At 45.4% G+C, this 25,352-nt stretch overlaps 1 protein-coding gene across 1 annotated transcript in view; it reads right to left on the bottom strand.

Moving 5' to 3' along the window:
- The window catches only part of LOC138975913 (dynein axonemal heavy chain 10-like), a 131,020-nt gene that overhangs the window by 33,985 nt on the left and 71,683 nt on the right, over positions 1 to 25,352 (bottom strand). Inside the window, exons 50-66 of the mRNA XM_070348677.1 lie at positions 23,136 to 23,224; positions 16,647 to 16,797; positions 16,250 to 16,338; positions 15,597 to 15,794; positions 15,201 to 15,434; positions 14,895 to 14,992; positions 14,287 to 14,468; positions 13,773 to 13,909; positions 13,063 to 13,280; positions 11,680 to 11,901; positions 11,204 to 11,351; positions 10,768 to 10,903; positions 10,229 to 10,383; positions 9,598 to 9,686; positions 8,958 to 9,087; positions 8,257 to 8,530; positions 7,888 to 7,991 (exon numbers count right to left, since the gene is read on the bottom strand). Of these exons, the coding sequence (XP_070204778.1) occupies positions 7,888 to 7,991; positions 8,257 to 8,530; positions 8,958 to 9,087; positions 9,598 to 9,686; positions 10,229 to 10,383; positions 10,768 to 10,903; positions 11,204 to 11,351; positions 11,680 to 11,901; positions 13,063 to 13,280; positions 13,773 to 13,909; positions 14,287 to 14,468; positions 14,895 to 14,992; positions 15,201 to 15,434; positions 15,597 to 15,794; positions 16,250 to 16,338; positions 16,647 to 16,797; positions 23,136 to 23,224 (2,654 nt within the window). The remainder of the gene's footprint in view (positions 1 to 7,887; positions 7,992 to 8,256; positions 8,531 to 8,957; positions 9,088 to 9,597; positions 9,687 to 10,228; positions 10,384 to 10,767; positions 10,904 to 11,203; positions 11,352 to 11,679; positions 11,902 to 13,062; positions 13,281 to 13,772; positions 13,910 to 14,286; positions 14,469 to 14,894; positions 14,993 to 15,200; positions 15,435 to 15,596; positions 15,795 to 16,249; positions 16,339 to 16,646; positions 16,798 to 23,135; positions 23,225 to 25,352) is intronic.

Raw genomic sequence — 25,352 nt, 5'->3', positions numbered from 1 at the left:
CCATTAAATTACATATTCTTACTCCAATTCTCATGAATGCAGATTCCTTCTAAAGGCGGAGGGAACCTACTTATGTCCTTGAAAGAACCTGCCCTGCAGCAACTAAAGCCGGCAATGAACTGGAGCCGTCTAGCCGAGTGCAGGAGATATCCTGAAGATAAAAACTGATGAACACATCGTCTGATCTCCAGTAAGCCGTTTGCAAAACTTCGCCTAGGCGACCAGAACGCAACACGGCAATAAAGGAAGCCCAAACTCTGTCCCTGAGCTGTTGGCAAACTTCGCATAGGCGAGAGGAACACCACCCGCCAGAGAAGAACACCAGACTCTGGACTCCCTAACGCCTGAAAAGGAATAGAGGGAGGACTGAACGCCCCCCCCCCCCCCTCCTTGTTCAAAAAGCACCACTCATAGGACTGTCCAATGAAAGTAGCAAAGCCTCTAGAGAGAGACAAATAAAAGAAGCCTCTTTCACCCACAGTGTAAAGAGATAAGAACCTGAGCTAAAGCTCGTGGTTCCAAATGACTGAAAAGTCAAAAAGGGATTTAAAAAGTCTAACCAGACAGTTAGAAAATCCGAATCGCCTGGAGCGAGAATCCTCCCGAGAGGAGGGAATAAAACACCAGAGGAGATTGACCAGGTTTCTGATACCCCAAAATCTGGCCAAAAACCGTGAACCAACGGAACTAAAAGCCCTAAGGCTACATCCTCTGGTAAACCCCAAAAACGCATGCGCCTCACTGCCCTACGGGGCTGAGGCCCAGAGTAAGTAGAACAAAGTCCTACGCGTTAAACAAGGGGAAGCCTCTAAACCTCTTAAACAAGGTCCTTTGATCATGCCCACAAGAGCGCCATGAACAACAAAAGAGAGGCCTATTTGTTTCAAAATAGCTGAGATAGCCGAGACGCCGGAACCTCGAAGCTGCCAAAAGCCAAAAAGAAACAGAGGTGAAAAACCACCTGGCTTGAGAGAGGGGCGCTAAGGAGTTGCACCCCCGCTCTATACCCCAATTGGCCAAGGAGGCCAAAAAGGAGCATACACAGATAAAGTGGAGGAACTATATGCTTCATGCCCAAAGACCAGAGTCAAAACCCACGATCTAAAACACAAACAGCACACCTCCAGACCCGTAAGCAGATGGCCCAACCCATGTGCAAGCCCTGAGAGGACCTGTTGAGCGAGTCGGCCAGATAGCAGAGCTGGCAGGGGAGATATTCCCCTGAGAAAAAGATTTAGTGTGAAACCCCAATCAGAATCGCATAAGCGCCTGGAGCCAATTGATGGGACTCGCGCTATAGAAAAGTTATTTATTATTATTATTATTATTAATCCCTTATACTCTTGTCTGACAGGGAGTGATAACTTGCTCCTCCCAGCTAGTTCACATAAGAAGCAACAAAAGAATTGCCCGAATGCAACAGCCAAATAGCCAAAAAGAAAGGCTAGTAGACTGAGAGCTACTGCTCTTAACTCCAGGCAAAAGAGAAGCCCAAGGAGTTGCGTCTACATCCACAGCCTCAAGACTGCAATTGCCAATGTAGGCCCCATCCAGACGGAAACGCATCTATAAAGCGGTCTAAGTCCGGGGGGAACCAAAGCTAGGGAAAACGCCCTGAGCGATCCAAACGGATTCCAGCCACCTACTCGCGTGGAGGAACCCACTCTGGAGGAGGACCCTCATGTCCCAGACCTGTGAGGCCGAGCACCCCAAAAAAACTTGAGGACAGACTAGAGGGCCAGCATAGCCATCGATACCGTCCGACCGAAGATCAAGTCTAAAGACCTCGCAGAGGTCTGCCCTCGTGCCAGTCTGGCAGTGAAAAGAGCTTAAAGCCTCCCTATTCTCTCTTGTGTGAAGGACAAACCTTCCAAGAGACAAAGTCGAACAGCAAGCCCAGGTAAAAACCTGGGATGAGGACAGCTCGGAATTTTGCCTGGTTACTGAGAACACCAGGCAAAAAGCCTGGTTCAACACCATATGAAAGTGCAGCTGACAAGCTGATTGACCTTGAAAAAGCTCAACCAGCCCCCGAGGTAGTCCAGAGACAAATACCCTCCAGAAACCGAGCCATTTCCTGTCCGCAGGAACGCAAAGGAAAGCTCATGTGAGAGCACAGAGGAAAATCTCGGCCAAAGCTGATACTTCTAGCCCATGCCGACCCACCTCCCGCGGAGAGGGAGGAGACACTGAACCATAACACCCACTTTGTAACCGGGAGCGCATAAATGCGCTGCTAGTGGTCCAATAAGGAAGGGAAAGATTCCGGCTTCTGAGTAGGCTTAAACAACCCCAGAAAAAGCCTGACCCTTGCTTCCTGTAACCGGCGTGAAATCAAACCCCTTGTAAAAGAAGGAGATCACATCAAGTAAAAACAGTGTGGGCCTAGAACGTCACCGACGAACTCCTCTGCTCGGTGATGACCCTAGCCCAAGCTGCCAGCAGCCTGGCTAAGGCCCTATCCAAGGCATCCTCCCTAACCCAAAAGAGAGTTCAGGGAGGATAAGATTGCCTATAAGAGAGCACAGAAGAGAGTCTCAGCAAAAGCAGAAAACTCTAAACCATGCCATCCCATCTCCTCCAGAGAGGAGAGGGAGGAGTAACATCATGAAACCCCACGTTCCCTGTGGTCTGTAAGCGAAGCCAGGAAACTAGCCCCTGGCAATAAAAAAGTCCGGATCAGACCCTGAGCCTGAAAATTCCCTGCTATCTTCTTCAGCACTAAAAGTGAGAACGAAGCAGCCTGAAACCCCGAAGCAAGCAGTACCCTGTGTATGAAGCAGAGGGAAAGGTGTAGGCTGAAGACCACTACCCTAAGGTGCGGATCAAGCCAAAAACTGTGGCATGTGGTAGGCAATCACCGGAGACTCAGCAAATCAAACAATTGCGAGAAAGCCTGTGCATGTGTAAACCCAAAGTCATCCCGGAAGAGGAAGGAAGAGAGACACCCTGCTCTGAAACCACCAACCTATCCGGGAAAAAGTAAGCTGCAACAGCAGCCGCTTTTAGTATGGGAAGCCTACAACCAGTAGGCAGCCCTACACACTCTCCCTCCTCAAACAAGGAGTCCGAATCCCAACCAGCAGTTGTGTAAAAACACAAAAGGAGGGGAGACAGGGGAGGTCGCGCACTAAACACTCCTGCCGATAACACCGCCAAGAGTGAGAATGAAAAAGCGTGATCAGTCTCTGACTGCCAACCCAAACCGCCCACCTGAACGAGAGGTGGGGGGAAGAGGGGTTGGTAACTGGCACAGCTCCCTGCCGAGAAGGAGCGAGAGTGGGGGAACAAGACAAAGCCGAGCCCGGCCCGCCTTACCCCACCCGCTGTGCGAGAGAAGCATCCCAGTGCTAAGAACCAGTCTACCTGGTTTGAACCACAACTCACCCCAAGTGGGGAGGGGGGTGGACCAGCAAAGCCGTAACCCCTAGAGGGGGGAAAGACTGAAATAGAGAAACGGCCGAAAACGGCCGTCCCTCACTCGTCCACCTGCCGAAGTCAAGTAGCCCTATCACTCACCCACCCCTAGGAGGGGGGGGGGGGGGGGTGACCTATGCTGGCTGAGGACAATGACCACTGGCCAGGCGATACTGTAGTCCGAGTCCCCACAAACCATTGTGAACACAAAGAATGGGAGACCGGAGAGAAAGAGCATGTTCTGTCTCCACCTGCCAGAGCAACCGCTCACATACCCCAAGGGGATAGAGGGGTAGACAGCCGGCACAGCACCCTGCCGAGAACAAAGCGGAGCAAAGCTCATTGTTCCCCGACCGCTACGCGCGACAAGTGCGGGCAGCTAACACAGCCACCTGCCCCAAATGGAGCAGAGAAGGAGTATGTAACATAGCCTGGAAAGGCCGTACATAGCACCCCCACTGTGTAGAAAGGCCTGAGCCATGCCATGCCCCAGATGGGGAGGGGGGTGGCTCGTCACAGCAGTAAGAGCGATGGAGAGAGACGAACCAAAAACGGCTGACCCCCACCCGTCCACCTGCCGTAGTCCTATAGCCCACCGCCCACCCACCCCGATAGGGGAGGAGAACGATCTTCGGGCCAGGACAATAGAGGCACAGACTGTGAAGACAGTCCAACAGCGCCCACCCAATCCAACCCAGAGGGAGGGAAAGGGTGGAACGCTGCTCCAGCCCTCACCCGATCATGCCCGGTGGGCGGGAAAGGGTGAGTCACTGATACCACTCCCACCCGAACGCGCCCGGAGGGCGGGAAAGGGTGGGAAGCTGACACAGCCCCCTGCCCGCAAAGAGGCAGAGTGGGAACAAGCCCAGGCCGTGACTTACCGTGCCCCCCCACTCTCCCTTCCTCACGGTAAGGGGGCTGCATGACCGACTCAGCTGTGCTGAAAGCAAGCAGAGCGGCCAAAGCAGGCGGGGAGTAGGCCCCCTCTCCCTACGGAGAGAGTGCTCGCGAACAACCCAGTCTACCAGAGGCAGAAAGGACTGAACCGAACTGGCCATTTGCACCAGACCACCCATTTGGAACACTGGTAGTCTCGCAGATAACAATAAAGGACATAACCCTGAATTTATCCACGAGGCGCTTCACAGTTCTCGCACATGGACAGTGTGTGCCAGGGAACTCTCTCCGAAAAGCGCGCTGGGCGAGAACCACAGAATTGGTAGCAAAGTAAAGTTCAACGATTTTGGTCCTTTCCTCTACTGGAATGCGATCCATTCAGGCTTTAAAAGAATTCTAAGATGCTTGTCTCAAATTCTATCTGAAACAGAAAAGAAAATATCACTTTACAGGAAAAATATTAACAAATTAAATGTGGACACTTTTTATGGCCCACCCTGTATACAAGTTTGTGAGAACAATAGTGCAAACAAGAGTCGACTGTGTTGAAAAACGTGTGTGCTGTTCTGGGATAGCTGCATCGATGAGTCAAATGCTACGCCAGGTAGGCTTTTTGTTTTATTCACATGCAGCTAACAATTTGCATGAACATGTGTTGCCGTGAGATCTTTTTTCTTTATATTATGTTACTGACATTATTTACATTATTTTCAATTATATAATTATATATACGCAAAAGAAATTTTACATGCGCACCACGAAATGCATGCCTATAATATGTATGTAAATACGACTGTATATACTCTGCTGTTTTTATATATTTTGTAAAGTGTTGTATATGTAGAGGTTACATGCCGAGTCTCAGTGATTATTAAAAATAATGGTCGAAGTTGGCGGATCATGAAAAATGCGAGCTTCAGCGAGCTTTTTCATGACCGCGAACTGAGACCATTATTTTTAATAATCACTGAGACGAGGTGTGTAACCTCTTTATTCCTCCTTTCTTCAGTTATTCAAAGAAAACAGGAGTTTTTGTGCGAAAGTTTGATCGAATCCGAATCACTCAACCAGTCAACCTGCGCAGGCGATCGATTAATGCGCGGTTGTATAGTTCCGTGCAAATCATTCCATTCTGTTAACACTTCTTGTCAGTTTCCCTGTTTTAGACTAAAATCAAGTACACAGATATGCTGTTATTCTGCTGTGGCGGTAAAGGCAGATATTGTGTGTTCTGTTTATGTTTTAGTATCGTTCAGGATAATGTTCTTTCGTCAAATGGGACTAGCAGACGAACTTTTGCACCCGTGTTCCAACGTTAATTACTGTATGAAGTTCAGTTTTCTGGGGAAAATAGTGTATGAAACCGCTTTATGTTATTTAAATTGATGAGATGTGTGCATTTGGTTGCGTGTGATCTGTTTATAAAATGAAATATTGTTGAAAACTGACCGTCGGATTGCAGTCAGTGTTGTCGAAGAAACTGCGTTAAAAGAAGGGGAACTACTCTTGTCGGCAAGAGTATGAGTTACTTGCCTTGGGAATTTGCTTGTGATGAACGGTGTGTGCACGGCAGATCTAGATTCAGAAAACAACCTAACTCATGGATTTTATATGGAGATTCATGTGTTCAGGCCTGTAGTTGTTAATTTAAATGCGGTATGTTAGTATTGTTTGCTCCAGAGATGTATATTTCGTACGTATAGAGCGTTCGGAACTTTTCACTCGCAAAAGTAGTACCAAAACAGAACAGCTTCTCAACCCATTGCACTATCGAGGATTCAGGCTGTTGCTGGCTCGTTATTTGTTTGGTTGCTGGGTCATTATCGAAAAATAACTAGCTCTACAAGTTTACAGAGGTAAAGAAGCAGAGGGGGGAATAAATATATATATATGTACAAAATGTACATAGTGTGTGTGTGTGTATGTGTGTGTGTGTATATGTACTTCGGGATTAACTTGGTCTTTTTCTTTCATTAATTACTGTTCTTTTATTGTGGCACATTTAGGATGTTTTGTTTACTGTGTTGTCTTTTGCCGTCTTATATACTGTGCCGTTCTTTGAGATGTTGGGTTTCCTGTTTCTTTAAATGCAACATGCACATGTTTTTCAGAGTGTAAAGAGTGGCATAATTATATACTTGGGAAGCGAACACTTTTTCTAATTCTCTCATTTATCCTTTCTTCTGTCTTGAAAATTATGGCATGTTTTGTTTCATACTATTGACATACATGTATTATCCGCCTATGTGTTGTCTGGGGCTAATATCATGTGGCACTTCGCGCGGATTTAGGTGAGAGCGCGCGAGCTACGTTTTTTTTCCCTGTGGTATAATATACAAGTTTGTGAGACTTGTATAGGAGGGCCGTGAGGTAAGCTTTTTTGTTTTATTCACATGCAGCTAACAATTTTCATGAACATGAATTGCCGTAAGATCTTCTTTCTTTCTTATATGTTACTGACATTATCTACACTATTTTGAATTATATAATTATATAAACGCAAACCAAATTTTACATGCGCACCATCAATGACTTCTACTAGTAGTCCTTGGCATAATATGTATGTAAATACGACTGTATATACTCTACTGTTTGTATATATTTCGTAAAGTGTTGTATATATGTGTATGTACTTGGGGATTACCTTGGTCTTTATCTTTCATTATTTTGTGTTCTTTTATTGTGGCACATTTAGGATGTTTTGTTTACTGTGTTGTCTTCTGCCGTCTTATATATTGTGCCGTGCTTTGAGATGTTGGGTTTCCTGTTTCTTTAAATGCAGCATGCACATGTTTTTTAGGGTGTTTCTTTAAATGCAGCATGCACATGTTTTTCAGAGTGCAAAGAGTAGCATAATTATATACTTGGGGGGGAGCACACACTTTTTCTAATTCTCTCATTTATCCTTTCTTCTGTCTTGTAAATTGTGGCATGCATTGCAATATATATAACTATTGAGAGATGCCCGGCAAAACACACTGAAAACACGAAAGGCAGGGAGGGCCACTTATCACGCACTCTGAACAGTGCAGAAAACGTTCTCAGTTTTTAGGCTCTGTGCTATCTCCCTAGAGAGGGCCACGCTAGCTGCAGACAAAGAAAGAGTGGTCTGTCAGGTGCCACTGTGGATGGGGGGGTAGGAGGGAAATGGGGGAGGAAAGGGTAAATAGACGGGAGGGAAGTGGTTCTTGCCAGTTATTTTTAGCTGGAGCCAGCCTGGATCAGACAGTACCTGTAATGGAATACAGTGAATTATATACAAATTTTATACAAATGTGTGTGTGTGTGTGTGTGTGTGTGTGTGTGTGTGTGTGTGTGTGTGTGTGTGTGTGTGTGTGTGTGTGTGTGCGTGCGTGTGTGCGTGCATGATTGCATGGGTGTGTGTCTGTCTGTGTCTTCATCTGTGTACATCTGTCTGTTTTCTGTCCATATGTCTGTCTGTTTGTCTGCCTGTCTGTAGTAGACAAGGTGCATGTGTACAGCAGCATTATGTGCACAGTGACTGTGATGTTGGATGGATTGCTTACTGTAATACATAATTAATAATACTTACTGTAATAGTACTACACTTACCTTGATGAAGAAGTCCAGCTCCTCCTGCCTGACGTGGCCCTGGTCTTGTTCCAACTTGATAGTGATTTGGAATGAGAACAGTAGCTTGCTTTTCTCAAAGATACCTGCACGACACACATCAAAATAGTCACTGGTATGTGGTAATAAAAACTGGTATCCCGATCGAAAACATCTTCATTACTGTGGACACCAACACTGAACACACAAATAAAAAAAGCCACAACATTCAGAGAGGCAACAATATCAGTGGACTGATTATGGACAGAATGTAACTACAAATATTGACAGGAATGCCTTAAAAAGTTGCTAGCAAATCTTATGAATGCCAGCCCTAGCAAAAAACTTCCAATAGATAGTTGAGGTACAGACCTGTACACCCATAGTTGTAGATGTTGTGTGTGAGGGTATCCATAATATTCCTGAGTCGTTTGACCAGGATGGAGTCGGGCATGGACTTCTTCAGTGACAGCTGGAAGACATCCAGATAGGACGTCAGTGAGTACTGGTACATGGTGTTCACAAGCGACATGTCTGCCAACACGAAGAACAGGATGGCTCCCCGCTTAGCTGCTGGGCGATAACCATCTCGAGTCTTTTCTATGTCCGTTGCAGTCTTGGCTCCCAGCTTCAGCTTTTCTGAAACCTACAAGAAAGCAAATAAACATATGTTTACTTTTAAAATTTTTGTTCATGCATGCATCTGCGCATGCATATTATCTGTAGTTGTGTTTGTGTGCCTGTCTACTAATATGTGTACAAATGTCTGTGTGCATGCATGTATGTGTGTGTCTACCCGAGTGTGTCGGTTTTTATGTGAGCATGTCGGGATGTGTGCATGCATGCGTGTGCACAGGTAAGTGCGTGTTTGTCTATCCCTGTCTCCCTTCCCGTTTTTAGAGACTAGACACCGGTTTTGCCTGTGATATTTTCAGGGTGTGTGTGTGAAAAAAATTAGAGAAATCAATCGGACAGACTTTATGATACAGAATGTTGAATATGATGACATGACAAGAATAAAATAGACGAGGGTTGGGTAATTGAATGGGGTATGTGTAAAACAGGTGTCTGACCTCTGTGGCCTTGGTCTTGGTCTCCTCCAGGGTCTCCACCAGCTCCACGTTGTCCAGCATGTTGCCCTGGGACGTGGCCAGCTCTCTCAGCAGTGAGTCCTCCAGGTCCTTCAGCAGCTTCTTGTTTACACTGCACGCAGTCACAGGGTGTCAGCGCCAACACTCCTCGCATCTTTCTTTTAAACTCTAGTCACATGCAAAATATGCTGCCTTGCAGTGGCTCAAAGCATTTAGCATTCATTGTCAAGCATGACAGCTTAAACATTGTTCTTGAAGTTTCGGGCAAGCAGTTGAAGTACAATTTTTAGTTTGAATATTGTTTTCTTCTTCTTTCTGTCCATGCAATTTCCACTTGATTTCAATATTGATTGATTGATTGATTGATTGATTGATCGATCGGTTAATTCATTTGCCACTTTTGTTAAAATCTGATTCAAACTTTTGCATTGCGACTTGCTTCTCTTTACATGTGTTACCTTTCATTTGATTTTAACATGGCCACACTGCTAACACATTGGATCTGTTGTGCTTAATTCTTCCCTTTACATGACACAAGTAAGATAGTTTAGTCGTTCTTGTGAACCACCACTGTCCTGTTCAATAATTATTCCTGTAAGATTCATCCTTGTAGGGTTGTTACCTGGTTTCCTGGATGAGTCTTTCTCGTTGTTCTTCCAGTTCCTTGCGTTCATACTTGACAATGACGCTGAGCAGCTGGTCCTCCAGACCCTGCAGTGCCACACAACATGATGTACAGCCACACAGATATCGGGAACGCCTCTACTTTACTTCATTATCCCATTGCTGGTGAGCTTTGTCTCACTTCCTCCCAGTGAAAAGCTAACAGCAATAAGAGTAGCGCTACCCAGGTGTGTGTTTGTTTAGGTGTACTCAGCCACCTGCACTTCTGGCAAAATTACCGAAGTCTTAAACATGCCACAGCGGTGACATTGGGTGGGACATGGATACTGTCTCTTTATCATCATTTTGACTATAGCTTGACACAGCTCCATCATTATACATACTTGTATGTAGCTGTACATGTTATGTCAGCAATACATTACAAACTTATTTTGTTTTTCCATGATCATTTGTTACAATGTCTAATACATAACTTTCATCAACTGGCAGTTGACTATCAAAACAACAAACAAACAAACCAACAAACAACAACATAAACATCATTTTCCCTAATATGTGAACTTACACGGGAGAAATAACTTCACAGTGAAGTCAATAGAAAAAGAAAGAGCAGAGTGGCGACAGAATACCTTGAGGGTGACGGTGTAGTTGATGACCATAGACTTGCCAAAGACGTTGGGGCCGTACTTGGGGTTGGCCAGCTTGGTGTTGAGGTAGAGACGGAAGTTGGGATCATAGTCCACTTCCTTGTCACCCAGCACCACAAACTCTCTGCCCTGTTGACCTGCAACACAAGGAATCATATGTTCAACAATCCTTCACTTTCATTTCTTTTCTGTCCACCCTGGACCCAAAATACACCCTAAAAAGCTGTCAAGCACACACTGTTTTCAGTTCTTGGCTACCAAAACACACACCTTGTAGACTTTGGAAACATACCAAAAAAACCTCTGCCATAATACAAAGAAACTGTCATCAAACAAAAGCAAGTTTCCCACAGTGCACTCCGACACACATAAGCAAATGCTATCTTAACGTACAGAGAAAGCATTTCTCTCTCAGTTCATTAGAGGTCAAATATGATAAAGTTAACTTCAACAAAGGATATGTTGAGCACAACTCAAAGTCTATTCTCTGTTGACAAGATAGACTGAGGATAACCACTCACCCTTGATGTTTTTCTCAAGGACGTTGTCGATGACAGGGTCAATATATTCGTCGACATCTTGGAAGAGGAATGGGAAGCCATATTTGATGGCTAGCTCCAACTGCTTAAGGAAGTCCGGGTCGTTGAAAGTACACACCTGATTCCCAGAAAAACGGACTAATGAGCGAGTAGCTGACAACAACAGTAAGAAATAGGTCTGATGCAGTGAATGACAATATTCTTCTTGCGTTTTCCTTCTCAAGTAATCTACAAACAACCACCATAATTACTTCCACCTCCACCCTTTTCCCATCCACTCATTTCATCTACCCCCCTGCCACCCACCCACTCTCTATCAGAAAGTGGTCTAGTGACACCGAACACTTTGACAAAGAAAGAAGCTAAACAGGGAGGGATAAGACTACATCAGAGTCACTGTCTGAGGATAGTCATCTACCTTGAGGTTGTTCTGTTCCTCTTTGTTCTTGATCCACTTGAGGGCCTGTTGCTGTGGGTCGATACACAGAGGGAAGCGTGAGGCACGTGTTGTCAGAATACCGTTCTGGATGGACAGCTCATCTGGGGGCAAACCCTCTGACGTCCACCTGCACACAAATGGATTCTCCGTTAAAAAAAACCTATGTATTGTGTCTGGACATTTCATGCCTCAACCTGCAGCAACATTTAGGCTTCCTTCTACCAAGAGGTCCTTAAAATCTTATAAACGGACGGTTTTATTTTAGTTTGAGTGCTATTTAGCTCACATCACAAAGCAAAATACTTCTTAAAACAAGAGATCATGTAGCAGGGGATACTATCAGAAGTGCTCTGCTACTGTTCCTTTCAAAATATAACAAAATTCCTTCATTTCTTCTCCAGACTAAGTCTACAGAAAAAAGTCATCAACACGAGTTTCAAGTAAAGCGCACATACTTGCTTATCTCCACATCATTGGTCAGCAGGTCCTCAATGCGGTAGGGGTCAGACATTGGCACTTCCCGGCTCCTCAAATCGTTGACCCAGTCCTCATACACGAGGTCTTGGCGGAACTCCCAGCTGAAGGCGCCCACGTAGCTGAGGAAAGCGGAGCACACCAAGCAGTCGCCCAGCAGACGCACACGCTTCTTCTTCAGTTCCTCCAGATCTATGGTCCATCTGAAACACCAAATTTAAATACATCACGTATCACTTTCCATAACAACATGGAACCAATCCGTCAATACACTCACCGTAAACTACCTTGTATACGCCCAGTATCGAGTAAACGCCCACCCCCTACTTTTGGTCAAATTTTGCGCACAGGGTACAGTACCTAGTAAACACCCACCCCCCAGTTTTGATCAGTGGAGTAGACAAGGAAAATACAAAAAATGATTATTCAGTCTGCTGTTATTGTGGTTTTTCAATTGTTTCCCTTCCTTGGAAATGTTTCGGGGGGTGGACAGAAAAAGGATTCTAGAGTGGCTAGAGAATCACAATACATTTTTGACTGGGAGGGAAAAGAAGAAACCAAAGCTTCATCTTGAGCGGGAAGTGATGTCTGAAGAGGTTGATTTACATGTTCTTTGATTTCTAAACTAAAAACGGGTAGAGGGCCGTGTCATCAGGAACAAAGATCTTTTGAAGTTATAAACTTATTAACAGACACTAAAGCAACCAGATTACCTTCGTGGTTTGTTTGCAGAATTCCTTGTGTGTGTGTGTGTGTGTGTGTGTGTGTTCTGTGTGTGTGTGTGTATGTGTGTGTGTGTGTGTGTGTGTGTGTATGTGTGTGTGTGAGAGTGTGTGTTGTGTGTCTGTGTGCATCTGTGTGTGTGTCTGTGATAGAGAGAGACTGAGAGTGAGAGAGAAGAAAGTTTTGTGCAATAACGCATCCTTTGAACACTTCTATGCCAAATGACCAAAATATCGCTATTCTAGCTAAGGAACCACTCCTGCAAAAGGTATAGTACCTAGTAAACGCCCACCCCAAACTTTTGGGCGAAATTGGTGCATAGGGGGGTGGGCATATACAAGGTAGTTTACGGTCAGTGAAAAAAGAGAGGAAAGCCACAGAAGTGAGAAACCCTCATATACAAATACAAATCTGATATGTAACGAAGATTATAAAAACCAAACATATAAAAATGTCATCATGTTATGTCAATGACAAAACACCAGCATTATTCATAAAAAAAAATTAAAGATACCATTTTAAACACATAAAAAGATTGTACTTTCAGTCATTTTCATTCTTACAGTTCAAAGGCAGTTTAGTTAAAAAAAAAATCAACTAGGTCTGTTAAAGACACCAGCATGAAAAGCTCATGGGCTTACCGCACATTTTCTGAACCCAGACCAGAAATGAGTTTGTCAGCGGCAATCAAACGACGTTCCATGATACGAGCTTCTTCCTCCAGTGCCGTACGCTCGGCCATAGCTTCCTCGTACTTCTTGTTGAGCGCAGCAAGTTCGGCCTCCAGAGAGGAGATCTCCTTGGTGATCTTGTCCAGGTCTCGTTTGGCCTGGTGGTATGTGCGCTCAAGTCGGGCCACCTGCACAGTAACACAATAACTTAGAAACTGTCTTTTTACCTTGTCTCCTCTGCTGTACACATGCACACACATACACAGAAACACAAAACACATTGATCACTTCCTTTGCTTGAACAATAACAGAAATGCAGATGCAAAGTCGATCACTAGAAGCATGATAAGGTTATACTTGTTATCACTTCATCAACCCAGCAGTTATGTCAGCAGGTGCGCACATTTTCTGATGTAAAATTTCTAATATCAGTAAATAATTTCAGATTCCAAACTGCATGTCCTATGTTATGTTCAGTTCGTATGCCATCTGTACAGTAGTTAGATCTGTCTTTTTTGCCACTAACAATTGAAACTTATAAGGTATAGAAAGCTGCCTGAATTTTTTTTTTTTTTTTTTTGGGGGGGGGGGGGGGGGTCAAAAGAATGCAAGAAAAGTGTACTGTTTTCCAGGAGAGAAGAATACAGAGGGAACATTTTTTCTGCTAATAATCAACAGACCTTTTCTCTCTTGGGCTTGATCTCTCGAGCGACGGCACAGTATCCCATCACAGCCTCCACAAACTTAAGGAGACCGGCGCCTGCTCGGCTGATATTCTTCATGTCATCGGGAGACATGTCAATGTCCTTCAGAAGAGCTGTGATGCAAACACAACAACGTCATGTCAAAAAGCAAACAGCCAAACCTTGTACATCATTTTTATTCACCAAGATATTGCCCAGACTAAAATACAAATTTGGCGAAGACAAATCATGCTTTCACACAAAACTACATTGACACTTTGGATGCAGAGTTGAACAAACTTTTCTTAGCATAGGCAATCAATGTTTAAGGCCGTTGTATTTGGGAGACAGGACAAGCACAACTCAATCAAGGTATAAACTAGAAATAAAGCACATACAGGGCAAAACTATGATGCCTGATCTTTCCAGTAACTACCACCCAATCAACAGTACAAGAAAAAGAGAGGCTCGAAAAAGAGGGATTGGAATCTGAATCAGAGAGGAGGCCCACCTCTGACAGCCTGGGTCTGTTTCTGGTTGATGTTGTCGACATCCATTTCTGTAAGAGACCTCAAGAAGTTGGCCTCTGACATCATGCCCTTGGCCGACTTCCAGGACACTTCACGAATGCCGCGCATCACCACGATGCATTCACACACAGTCTGCACTGCTTTCGGGGGCTTTGCAAAAGACCTGAACAAGAACAATACACAGCTAATGACACCCAACACAAATATCAAGAAAGACAAAATATGACTGTGCGCATTACAATGACATGTCTATATGAGGGACACAGATTCCAACTTCAAAGGTGAAAAGTATCCATGCTACCACAAGCTCAGTAAACTGAATCCACTCCATATGAAAAGCTATGTTTTGTTGTAATTTTGTTGATGGTGGCGGTGTTTTGAGTGTGTGTATGCATGTATGTATGTGTGCGTGTGTCTCTGTTTTGTTTTTGTTTTTATTAGTCTTCTTTGAATTTGATCGACGCCAAACATACAAATCCATTTTGTTTCCTTATCGTTTTGTTTTTTAACCTGGTTACAGAATGTAGTTAAAAAGTTATTTCTATTTTCAAACAAGTAAGTTTGTGTTGACATGAGGTTAGTCACCAACCTGATTTCTGTAACATCAGATTTTTCCAGGCCATCTAGAGCCAAGCGAGCAGCCTCTAGTGCCGGCAGAGCTTCCGCTAGACCGTCCTCAGCCTCTTTCTGTAGAGAAATACAGCCTCAATGCCATAAATACTCTCTCCAAGATAAAATGCACAATATGCAGATAAATATACACATTATAGTCTTTTGTGCACTGACAACTTCTAACATTGACAACATAAAGCACACCAACACTCGTGTCTACCTGTTACCGTGCTTTTGGCAGACGCTAATGGTTTCCACATAGAATAATTGGACCTGAACATACCTTTTCCTTGACAATGATGACGCTCTGCTCTGCAATTTCTTTGCCCTTGGCTTCAGCAACCACTTTCTTCTCTGAGGCCTGCTTGGTACCTGCCGCAATTTCCTCTAGCAGCATCTCACAGGCCGCTGTCTTTTCGGTCACAGCCACTTTCTGTACTGCCAGCTTCTCATTCAGTACTGCCAACATCTCACTAGCATCAGCAATCTTCTGAAGACCTCCGGCCAAACGGTCACACTGCAAGCAAAAAGCAGGAATAATGACATTAAGTACCTTGCTTGCCCTTACATACTGCAAAAGAAAAAACTTTTAAAAAGAAAAATGCCAAAAAAAGTCCTGCAGCATAGCAACAGCTTGAAAGACAAAGACTACGGGAATGGAACATGAAGAGGGGGCTACCTGAGCCAAGATGAACTTGTCCTTGTCGTCCAGTAGCTTGGTGTAGGTGTTGATGAAGTCCAGGTAGTTTTTGGGCGTGACGTAGTTGCTGCGACGAAGCCGCTGCAGGAACTTCTTGCTGTACTCCACAACACTCTGATGGACCAGCACAATGTGGCTGACCACAGCCTCCCGTTTGTCCTCTGGGATCAGGGGGTTCTGCCAAAACAAAAGCATAATAATAGGAACACACTATATTAACATGAATCTACACAACAAGTACATACTTATTCTTAGGATACTTGGGGTCCTATCAATACATACAGGGTGAATACACAAATGTTCAGGCAGATTTACACAATGAGGCAGCCGTGCAGTACTTAGTGTGTGTTTTAGAGCATGTAATGCACGTATACGTGTACATGTAATCATGCATGTACATGTGTGAATTGAGGGTCTATCGCCAAAGAGATGAAGTGCAGAGGCCATAAATTATGCAACACAATAGCGCTTTTTGTGCTGATGTTGTCATCGCTCTGTTGCGATGGTATGTTTGTTATTCTTTGTTGGCTTTTGACCCATTCATAATGAAATATTAGAATGTTTTACATATTCTCCATTGTTAAAGAGAGAGTGACAAGATTTCTGGCCTGACAAAGGACAGTGGAAGTTACCTCTGGAGAGATGAAAACGCTGGCCACAGCGAGCAGAGCTTGTTCTGGCCATGGGAAGAACCAGTCAATGCTGGCATTGTTCACCAGACCTGTCAAAACAACACAACACACTTATACTGCAAACAAAAACAGTAATATCAATAAATAAATCTCCTCTTCCATATACCTGTGCATACTTGCACATGTTCACGTGAGCGCCCAGACAGACAGACAGACAGACAGACAGACAGAAACAAGCCTCAAATGCAACCTCTGAATTCCTCACTTGGCTACTACCTCCCGTAACTAAGAAAATCCAGACAGATTAGTACTTGTTTACTCTACACTATTTCAGTGTACAATAAAATGTGAATACTCAGGCTGAGCATGATGTGAGGCATTGCAAAAAGCTACATACCTGGGAAGTTTCTGCAGCGTGTGCGCAGCGTGTCACCTACAGGGGACATGGCCAGTACGATGTGCAGGTTGTTGGCACACTTGTTGACAAAGAACTGCCACACACTCTCTCTTGCATGGGGACACCCAGCTGCTATGGCTTCATTGCGAATCTGCATACAGTGTCAACTGCTGTTGAATTCTCAGTCTAAAATTATACATCCTTTTTAACTTGAATGTCTTCCTTCTCTTTACATTTCATCTCAACAAACATCCTTCAAAAATCAAACAAACTGGGTCAAGCCTAAAAGGAAACAAATCATGCAAACCAGAGTACAGTAATTCCAGTTCACACACCAAAAACTAATTAAATAACATATTCTTACTACAACTCACATAAATAGCATTAACTTCAGTTTGATGCGTAAGACATTGAAGTACTAACCCTGGAAACAGGGGGAGGTAACCCCCAAATCAAAACAAAACCTTGACAACATGGCCCTGGTAGTTACCTCCCCTCACCGGTAGCCCGCGCATGCGCGGCACATATCACCGGCAAACTCATTCCCTTCTTCAACACCGTGCTGTACAGACGTGTTGGTACTTGCTAGGCTTTTCAGCCTTGGGTCTCCTGTGAGAACGACCTTTTGACCCTGGTTCATCTTGCTAAGCTGTTGGTGAGATCTTTCTTGTTTACAACGTTTGTTTATTGTAACTGTTCACTTGTGAAAATGTCTTTCTCCGTTTTCACGGAGTTTGTTTTGGTTTTCACTTGGGCGGGAGAGAGCTGTTGCTCACAGACTTTTTTTGTCTCTCCCGCTGAGCAGTTATTTTGTTGTTCAAGCCTAGTCTAGTGACTTTTCTGTAACGTTTTCTTGTTATAGCTTGTGCCGCCATTTGCATTTGTTGGTAAATGGCGTTGTACTTTGTGCCCCGTCTTACGGAGTCGTACTGTTTACACGGACTTTACTGTAGTGCTGCCAGGCAGGTGACTTTCGTTTTCCCGCCGAGCAGTTATTTTGTTGTTCAAGCTTAGTCTAGTGACTTATCTGTACGTTTTCCTGTTATAGCTTGTGCCGCCATTTGCTTTTTTTTCGTAAATGGTGTTGTACTTCGTGCTCCGTCTTACAGAGTTGTACTTTTAACACGGCGACTATTACGGTAGTGCTGCCAGGCAGGCGACTTTCGTTTCCCTGCTGAGCAGTGTGTTCTTTTGTTTAGTTTAAGTCTAGTGACTTACTCCTTACAGGCTTGGTTGAGCTTGCGCCGCCTTTGTTCGTGATTATGTTAAAGCTTGTTCTCCGTTCACGGAGTTGTAGTTTCAACATGGCGGTCTTTAGCGATAGTTCTGTCGGACAGGTGACATTGTTACCTGCTGGGCAGTTCGTTCTGTCTTGTAAGCTTAGGTTTTATGACTTATCTTTTACAGATTATTTTTGTCTTTACCTGTACCGACTTTGCGCGTACTACTTGTCTCCGTCGTCACGGAGTTCTGGTCGTCATCTTGGCGGACTTGAGTTGCGACGTGCAGGGCAGGGACTTTGTTACCTGTCGAGCAGTCCGTCTTTTCTTTGCTTTAGCCGGTGTGATTTCCGTATGGATCATCTTTAGCTGGCTAATTTTATTACACTCTTTATGGCGTTTATCTGGTCGAGTTTTTTGCGACCAGGTTAGCATAGAATCGTTATGGGTCGTTCGACCCTCTTGTTGTGTTATTGCCTACTTTGCTTTGGTCAGTAGGTCAGGGAAGGTTTGGTGTGCCGTCTTCGCGGCGTTCCGCCTGGTGTCGGCGACTCTGCTGTCACTGGCTGGGTTTACGCAGTCAGCTGCCGTGTTCTCTGTTGATGTGGCTTTCCCTCATCCGTTGGTTTCTGCCGACGAGGTACGTATACTTGTGAAAGTTGGGGGCACTCATCACACGAGCGTGTTGTTTGTCTCGACGGTGTCCCACCCATGTGCGTTGGTGCAGATACGTCTTGGCTCCTCGTACATGGGTTCTACTGCTTAGGCAAAGGGATTTCCGGCCACAGGATTCCTTTCGAGGGGTCGTGGCACTTTCACACTGTTACCATCGACTTCCGGTTCACAGCCTACGGGGGTTCCGGTTGTTGGTGGTAACGGCAATCCGTTTCCTGCCTACGCTTCCGCTCAGGCGGTTGCGGACGGTGGGGGACAGGTTGGGTCAGCTTCCGGGTAAAGCACAGGTGTGTTCCGATCGCCTTCCCTTCCGGATTGCCAGCTACCGCTGGTTCCGGTCCACCGGTTCCGGGGTAGAATTTTGGAAGTTGGGGGCACTCATCACGCGAGCGTGTTGTTTGTCTCGACGGTGTCCCACCCATGGCGCTGGTGCAGATACGTCTGGCTCCTCGTACATGGGTTCTACTGCTTAGGCAAAGGGATTTCCGGCCACAGGATTCCTTTTGAGGGGTCGTGGCACTTCCACATTGTTACCATCGACTTCCGGTTCGCAGCCTACGGGGGTTCCGGTCGTTGGTGGTAACGGCAATCCGTTTCCTGCCTACGCTTCCGCTCAGGCGGTTGCGTACGGTGGGGTACAGGATGGGTCAGCTTTCGGGCAAGCACAGGTGTGTTTCCGGTCGCCTTCCCTTCCGGATTGCCAACTACCTCTGGTTCCGGTCACTGGTTCCGGGCAATGGTAGCAGCTCGGCTTTGCCGGTCCTCCTTGGTGTGGTTACACAGGGTTCCGGTACGGCGAGTTCGTCAGTTCCGTTGCCGGGCAATGATGGTTCCGGTCATGATCGGGCTTCATCGGACATCTTTGTTGATGATGTGGATGTTGACGAGGATTGTGATGACTCTTCCGAGGCGGAACACAACTTTCGAGTTGAGGAGGTTCTTGCGCGCGCTGTATGCCGCCGCTGAGGTTACCTCTTGATACTTTGCAGAAGGGGTGGCAACTTCGTCTCTCGTTTAGCGGCACCACTTTTCGCATTTGGCGGTTTCCTGGGTGACAATGAGACTAGCGTTCACTTCCGGTTTCGGGAGTCGCCCTCTGTAGCCTATGTGATGGCTAAGGTGTTGAGTTCCGGTGCTGTTAGCATCGTTCCTCTGTTCACTGCTCATGGGGATGCGTCGGAGTCTGTTCAGCTATGGCTGGCTTCTCCAAGCAATTGTTCTCGCACGTTGTCTATCATGCTTTGTAACCAAAGCTGGACGGGAAGCCCAATCATTCTTTTGATTCTTTGCACTTCCGAGTTCCCCGCTTCAGGTCACTCCTGTGTTGGGGGACAATCATTTGGCCAACGATAGTTCTGGGAACTAGGACGCTTTGCCAAGTAGGCTTCCAATGTCAACCCTTTGGGTTTCAGGTTGTTGGTGGTTTTGGTATCCCGTCTCTCACTTCTGTTTCGGAGTGAAGGACTGTACGCTTTAGCATCAGCCCACACTGTCAAGGTGTTGCGGGTGTTTTGTACTAGGGATTTTGCCTATTTCTGGTTCGTTTTTTGACGTTCCAGGTAATCGTAGCACTTTGTTCTTGCCTGTCCGTAACTTCTGATGTCGACCCTTTGGGGTCCAGGTTGTTGGGAGCAGTGATGCCATGTATCTTACTTCCTGTTCTGCTGCGGCCGTTTAGGATGGTAAGGTTTTGTACGTGATGGCATCTATAATTACGGCTTGCGTAGGTCCCCGCGGCTGACTTTTAGCCTTTCAGCGGGTCAGACGCGTTCTGGGTTTTCGGCCATATTCAGGGTGTTTCTTGATTGGCGGCGAAATTTATTCTTTGTTTAGGATCTTTCTGGTCTTTTCCTGCTGCTCTCAGGATGACTGCGAATCGGATCAGCTTTCTGATTACGTTAGATTCTGTTTACAGACTTTCTTTCGAGTATGAGAAGGTCATTCACGACAGCTGTCGGTTTTGAGCGTTCATCGTTTTTGTCCCTTGAGGAGGTTGTTCGGACTTTCATTTGACTTCCTCTGTTTTGACAAGAAGTGTCTGAAGTCAGTTTGGGGGCAACATGACGGCCGGTTTCGGCGACTTTGTCTTACCTACGGGTAGCGACGGTCCAGTTCATAGTCGTAGTCATTCATTGGTGCTTTCTGCCACGACCCGCGAAGTTATGAGTGTTTGTCTTTGCTAGACTCGGACTCTTAACGCAGGAAGTTTTACTGCGTCTTTCGCTCGGTTTTGTTTGGGTAGTTACTCAAGCAGGTCATGCACCAGCATTAGCCTACTTTCGGCTAGCCGTTTGGATCATGTTGGGTTCACAACTTGGTTCATTAGAGGGTGAGTGTTCTGGAGGTTGGTTACTTCAGGAACACGTTTGCTCGTTCTTGAGATTTTCTCATCGATGAGGGCTTGATATCTTTTTCTCGGGTATCACTTGTTTTCGGAAGGAGATCGGTCACGAGCTGACGTCATCTCCTAGGCCTGGCGGGCTTCACGCCCTCTCAGGGTGTAGCATAGCGACATTATGTTCCATGTTCGGCACTTCAGCAAGCTCCCACTTTATGCTTGCTTCCCTTCTTGTCGATTGATTTCATAGCTTCTTGCTAGTGAGAATTGAGTTAGGCTTTTGCCGTTTTTCGATTAGGGTCGCTTTGATTTGGATGAGCAATCTCGGTTCATCTCTTGATGAGAGGTTGCATTCTCGCCGACCTGCAAATTGTTGCCTTTGTTTTCGGCTTTTAGTCTTTCGACTCTTTTGTGGGAGAGTCTAGTAACGTCACATGTTTTCCGACATTTGTCTTGCTCGATCCTTCGAACAAGGGGCAAGTTCTTGTCTCTGGTTCATTGCGAACATTTAGCGTTTCCTCTTGGACTATGGTGCTGTGGTTTACTCAAGCCATATTCTGTTAGTGCTTCACGCTGTGGAGGGTGTTTCACTTGTGGTCGTTTGGAACTCCTTGTTCTCTTCTAGGGGAGACGCAAAGGTTCGTTTTTTATTACTCGCTCGCCTCGGAGGACTTATCTGGTTGTCTTCCGATCTTGCACGGCTCTCTTTTGAGTTAAGAGCTTTCTTTCTGGTCTAGCTGTTTGTAAGAGATTGTTCTCTCTTTTCGCCAGTCACGACCAAGACAGCGTATTTTAGGCCTTTTCACCTAGCTTAGGTCTCAACAGGCTTTACGTAAAAGGGGTTATTTATTTAAGTTGATCTTTCTGGTGCTTTCTTTTGCAATCATTAACTTCTATGAGTGCAAACAAAGGGGGGGGGGGCAGTCAGCCCTTCCTCCAGCACCTGCATTAGTGCAAGCTCTAGATTCTGGGCTTCAGCTTTAGCATTCTCCAGTTCAGGAGGATGTTAAGACTTTCCACAAACTGTTGTTATGGTAGGAAGTCTATTTTTCGTTATTCTGGAGGAACGTCGTCAGGTTTTGACAAGACTTTTCTTTTTTTACGCCCTGCGTGGTAAGGGCCCTGCGCCCAAGCTTTTGTCTTTTGAAAACTAATTCCAACTGGGGATTTCTTTTTGTTTTTTAAGCTCTTTTATAAGAGCCGTAGATTTTGAGACATGCTAGCCTTTCTTTATAGGAAGGCTCTCAGACGCCTTTTTGTCGGTGTTCACTTCTCCTTAAGGGGGTAGCGTTTTACATACTTCTGGGTCTCGCTCAAGGTATTGAGTATTTGACATACTTGTCTTGTATGGCTCCTTTTGGTTCTTGCGTTTAGACGGATAGAATCAAATTATTGCTAGGCAGCCCTGACTAGATGGGCTTTTACACTCATTAACAGTCTTATGAGTGCGGCAGTCAAATGGGGGGGGAGCTTTCTTTCTTCCTCTGCGTTGTCTAGAATTCATGGGGCCTGAGCTTGGACCTTTTATCCGGTGGTTCTGCTGCCAGACAATTCTCGTATGGCACCTCAGTGGTGTTTGGACGTCATGTTAAGACGTCTTTCTTTACTACTTTTGTGCGTGTTTTAGTACCCACTGCAATGGTAGTAGTTGCTTACCAGTTATGGTTGAAGCAGGCCGGTTTCTTATCATGTTAGGTGAGTTTCCCGCCACCTTATGTAGCAATCTGCTATTTATGTGAGTTGTAGTAAGAATATGTTATTTAATCAAAAATTTCTTAATAAATTTTCATTTAATTAATATACTTACCAACTCACATAGTAAATGCCCTCCCATCCTACCCCGCGATCGTTTTTTTGTTAATGGTTGAAGGTGGTGTTTCATTGGGAATGAGTTTGCCGGTGATATGTGCCGCGCATGCGCGGGCTACCGGTGAGGGGAGGTAACTACCAGGGCCTTGTTGTCAAGGTTTTGTTTTGATTTGGGGGTTACCTCCCCCTGTTTCCAGGGTTAGTACTTCAATGTCTTACGCATCAAACTGAAGTTAATGCTATTTATGTGAGTTGGTAAGTATATTAATTAAATGAAAATTTATTAAGAAATTTTCGAATTACAGATACTTGCACCACAAAAGTACAAAGCTATGAATGGACTACACCACTTGCTACAAAGGGAACTGCAAGATTAACAGAAATCAAACTTCAGCAGTGAAGGAGCTATGAAAAGGAAACAACGAGACACAGAATGCAGAGACATACGTTTCCTATAATGGCCTCCTTTTCATCATCAGGGTAGAGGGCGGGCACCATGCCAGAGGTAAGCATGTTGTTGATCAGCTCCAAAAAGCCTGCACAGTGAACATCAAACACCTTGAATGGCACCACCAAGTTGTCTCACTGCATCACTTACTCTCTCACCATTTCATTTACTTGGTCTCAAAGAGTCCCACTGGGATGTGTGGCGTAGCGTGTGTGTGTGTGTTCATGCATGCATCCTGTGTGTGTGTGTTCATGCATGCATCCTGTGTGTGTGTGTGTGTGTGTGTGTGTGTGTGTGTGTGTGTGTGTGTGTGTGTGTTAATGCATGTGTACCAGTGTTGTGTGTCTGTGTGTGTGTATTTTCAAACAAATGTGATCTGAAATGTGATCAATTTATGAACACTAGCTTGCTGCTTGTTGCTGAATATAAAATTTCTAAAGTAAATTTTCATTTGATTAATATACTTACCCCAATCACATATTGCATTTGACTACGTCTGAGATGCTAGGTACTGAAAACGCTTACCCATCTAACACAACAAGGGGAAACAAACCCATCACCAAAAAGGCAAACGTAGCCATGGTAACGAGAGGGTATCCCGGGAGTTACCTCCCCTCTAGTGGATACCACGTCACTTCCTACCACAACACGTGGCAACTCATACGACTTGAAGAAAACTCAAACCATAAGCGGGGCAGGCGGGCGGGCCTACGCTATGTGATTGGGGTAAGTATATTAATCAAATGAAAATTTACTTTAGAAATTTTATATTAAATTACATATTCTTACTCCCAATCACATATTGCAGATAACATCAACAAGGCGGTGGGAAAGAAAAAATTCAACTCCCATTAGAAACCCTGCCAGAAACTGGCCCGCTGCCCAAAAAGGCATGAAGGGCCCAGTGGGAAAGAAAAATTCTAACTCCCTCTAACACCCTTACCAGGAACTGGCCCCCTGCCAACAAGCCAGAAAGGGGCCAGAGAAAATCCTAAAAGACAGCCAGGATGTCGCTTAGACCAAACTTGCTAGAGACACCTTCAGAAAGCTGTGCCCCACCCTTCCTCCCCGGACCGCAAAGAAGGCGGCCCAGGGAGGAAGAAGAGCCCTGGATTACATGAACCCGAGCCAAGAGGAGGGGAAGACAATCTGACCCCCCCCCCCCCCCCCCCTTTCTTGTTGGAAGGCTATGCCAAAGCCCGACAACAACTGAGCGATATAGGTCAGCTCCAGAGAAGAGCGACCAAACTCCGCGCAAAAAGAAAGAGAAAGACCTGAGTACAAAGTACCAGAGTCCGACCCGATGATAAAAAACTCAAAAAGAGCATAAGCGTTCCGAAAGTTCCAAGAACGTGAAGAAACGCTCACCCCCCCTTAGCACACTGTCTGCTACTCTGTGTTAGAGTACAACTAACCAAGAAACGATCAAGGTACGCTTAGGAAGTGACGCAAGAAAACAACAGGAAAAACCCTGACTGCGATCTTTTGACATCGTCACCCCTAACGCATGCTAAAGAAGGGTGCCGTAAACGGCAGACCTGCTGCTCTCAAAAGAGATGGTAACCCGAAATCCTCTACCCGTTCGTGCCAAAGCAGAAAGGGATAGTACGAGGAAGCCGATACTTGCAACAAGCATAAGCACCCGAAAGTGCGGGAGTCACAGAGGGCAAAAGTCTAGAGTGACCAGTAACCATGACAAAAAATGGCCCCCAAGCCATAGAGCTCGCAGTTCAGTCCGCTTGTAGGTAATTGAAACCGAATCAAGAACCCAAAGCCGAAAACACGACTGGTAAGCATACCAGACAAAGCGTGAAGCCGACCAGCCAAAAGACTCCCGAGACAAGGGGTCTCAGGAAAAGACTGGAAATTATATCCCAGATCAAATCAAGAGCCCTCCTGGGTTTGAGCGAAAGGCCCGAAAAAGCCTGTCCACGTCTGAAAGACTGAGGGACAAACACTGAGCCAACGGGCCAACACCATAAACATAGTAGCCTGTGATAGAAGGGTGACTGTAGCAAGAAACCCGACCGAACGGAAGTCGTACTGACTCACCTCAGAAAGAGAATGCAGAAAGCCTAGAAATCTACCGACACAGGCGCCGGAAATGCCATAGCTACCTGCGAAATGCAGGAGACAATCGCACAGGTCAAGACTAAAAGCCATAATGTCCGTAGGACAGCCATAATTCCGAAGTACCCGCCGTACGCAGGTAAACG

The sequence above is a fragment of the Littorina saxatilis genome, linkage group LG9 (assembly GCF_037325665.1).
Source record: "Littorina saxatilis isolate snail1 linkage group LG9, US_GU_Lsax_2.0, whole genome shotgun sequence".
NCBI classification, from domain to species: domain Eukaryota; kingdom Metazoa; phylum Mollusca; class Gastropoda; order Littorinimorpha; family Littorinidae; genus Littorina; species Littorina saxatilis.
The sequence above is the reverse complement of the archived record's forward strand: the minus strand, read 5'-3'. Positions and strand labels throughout refer to the sequence as shown.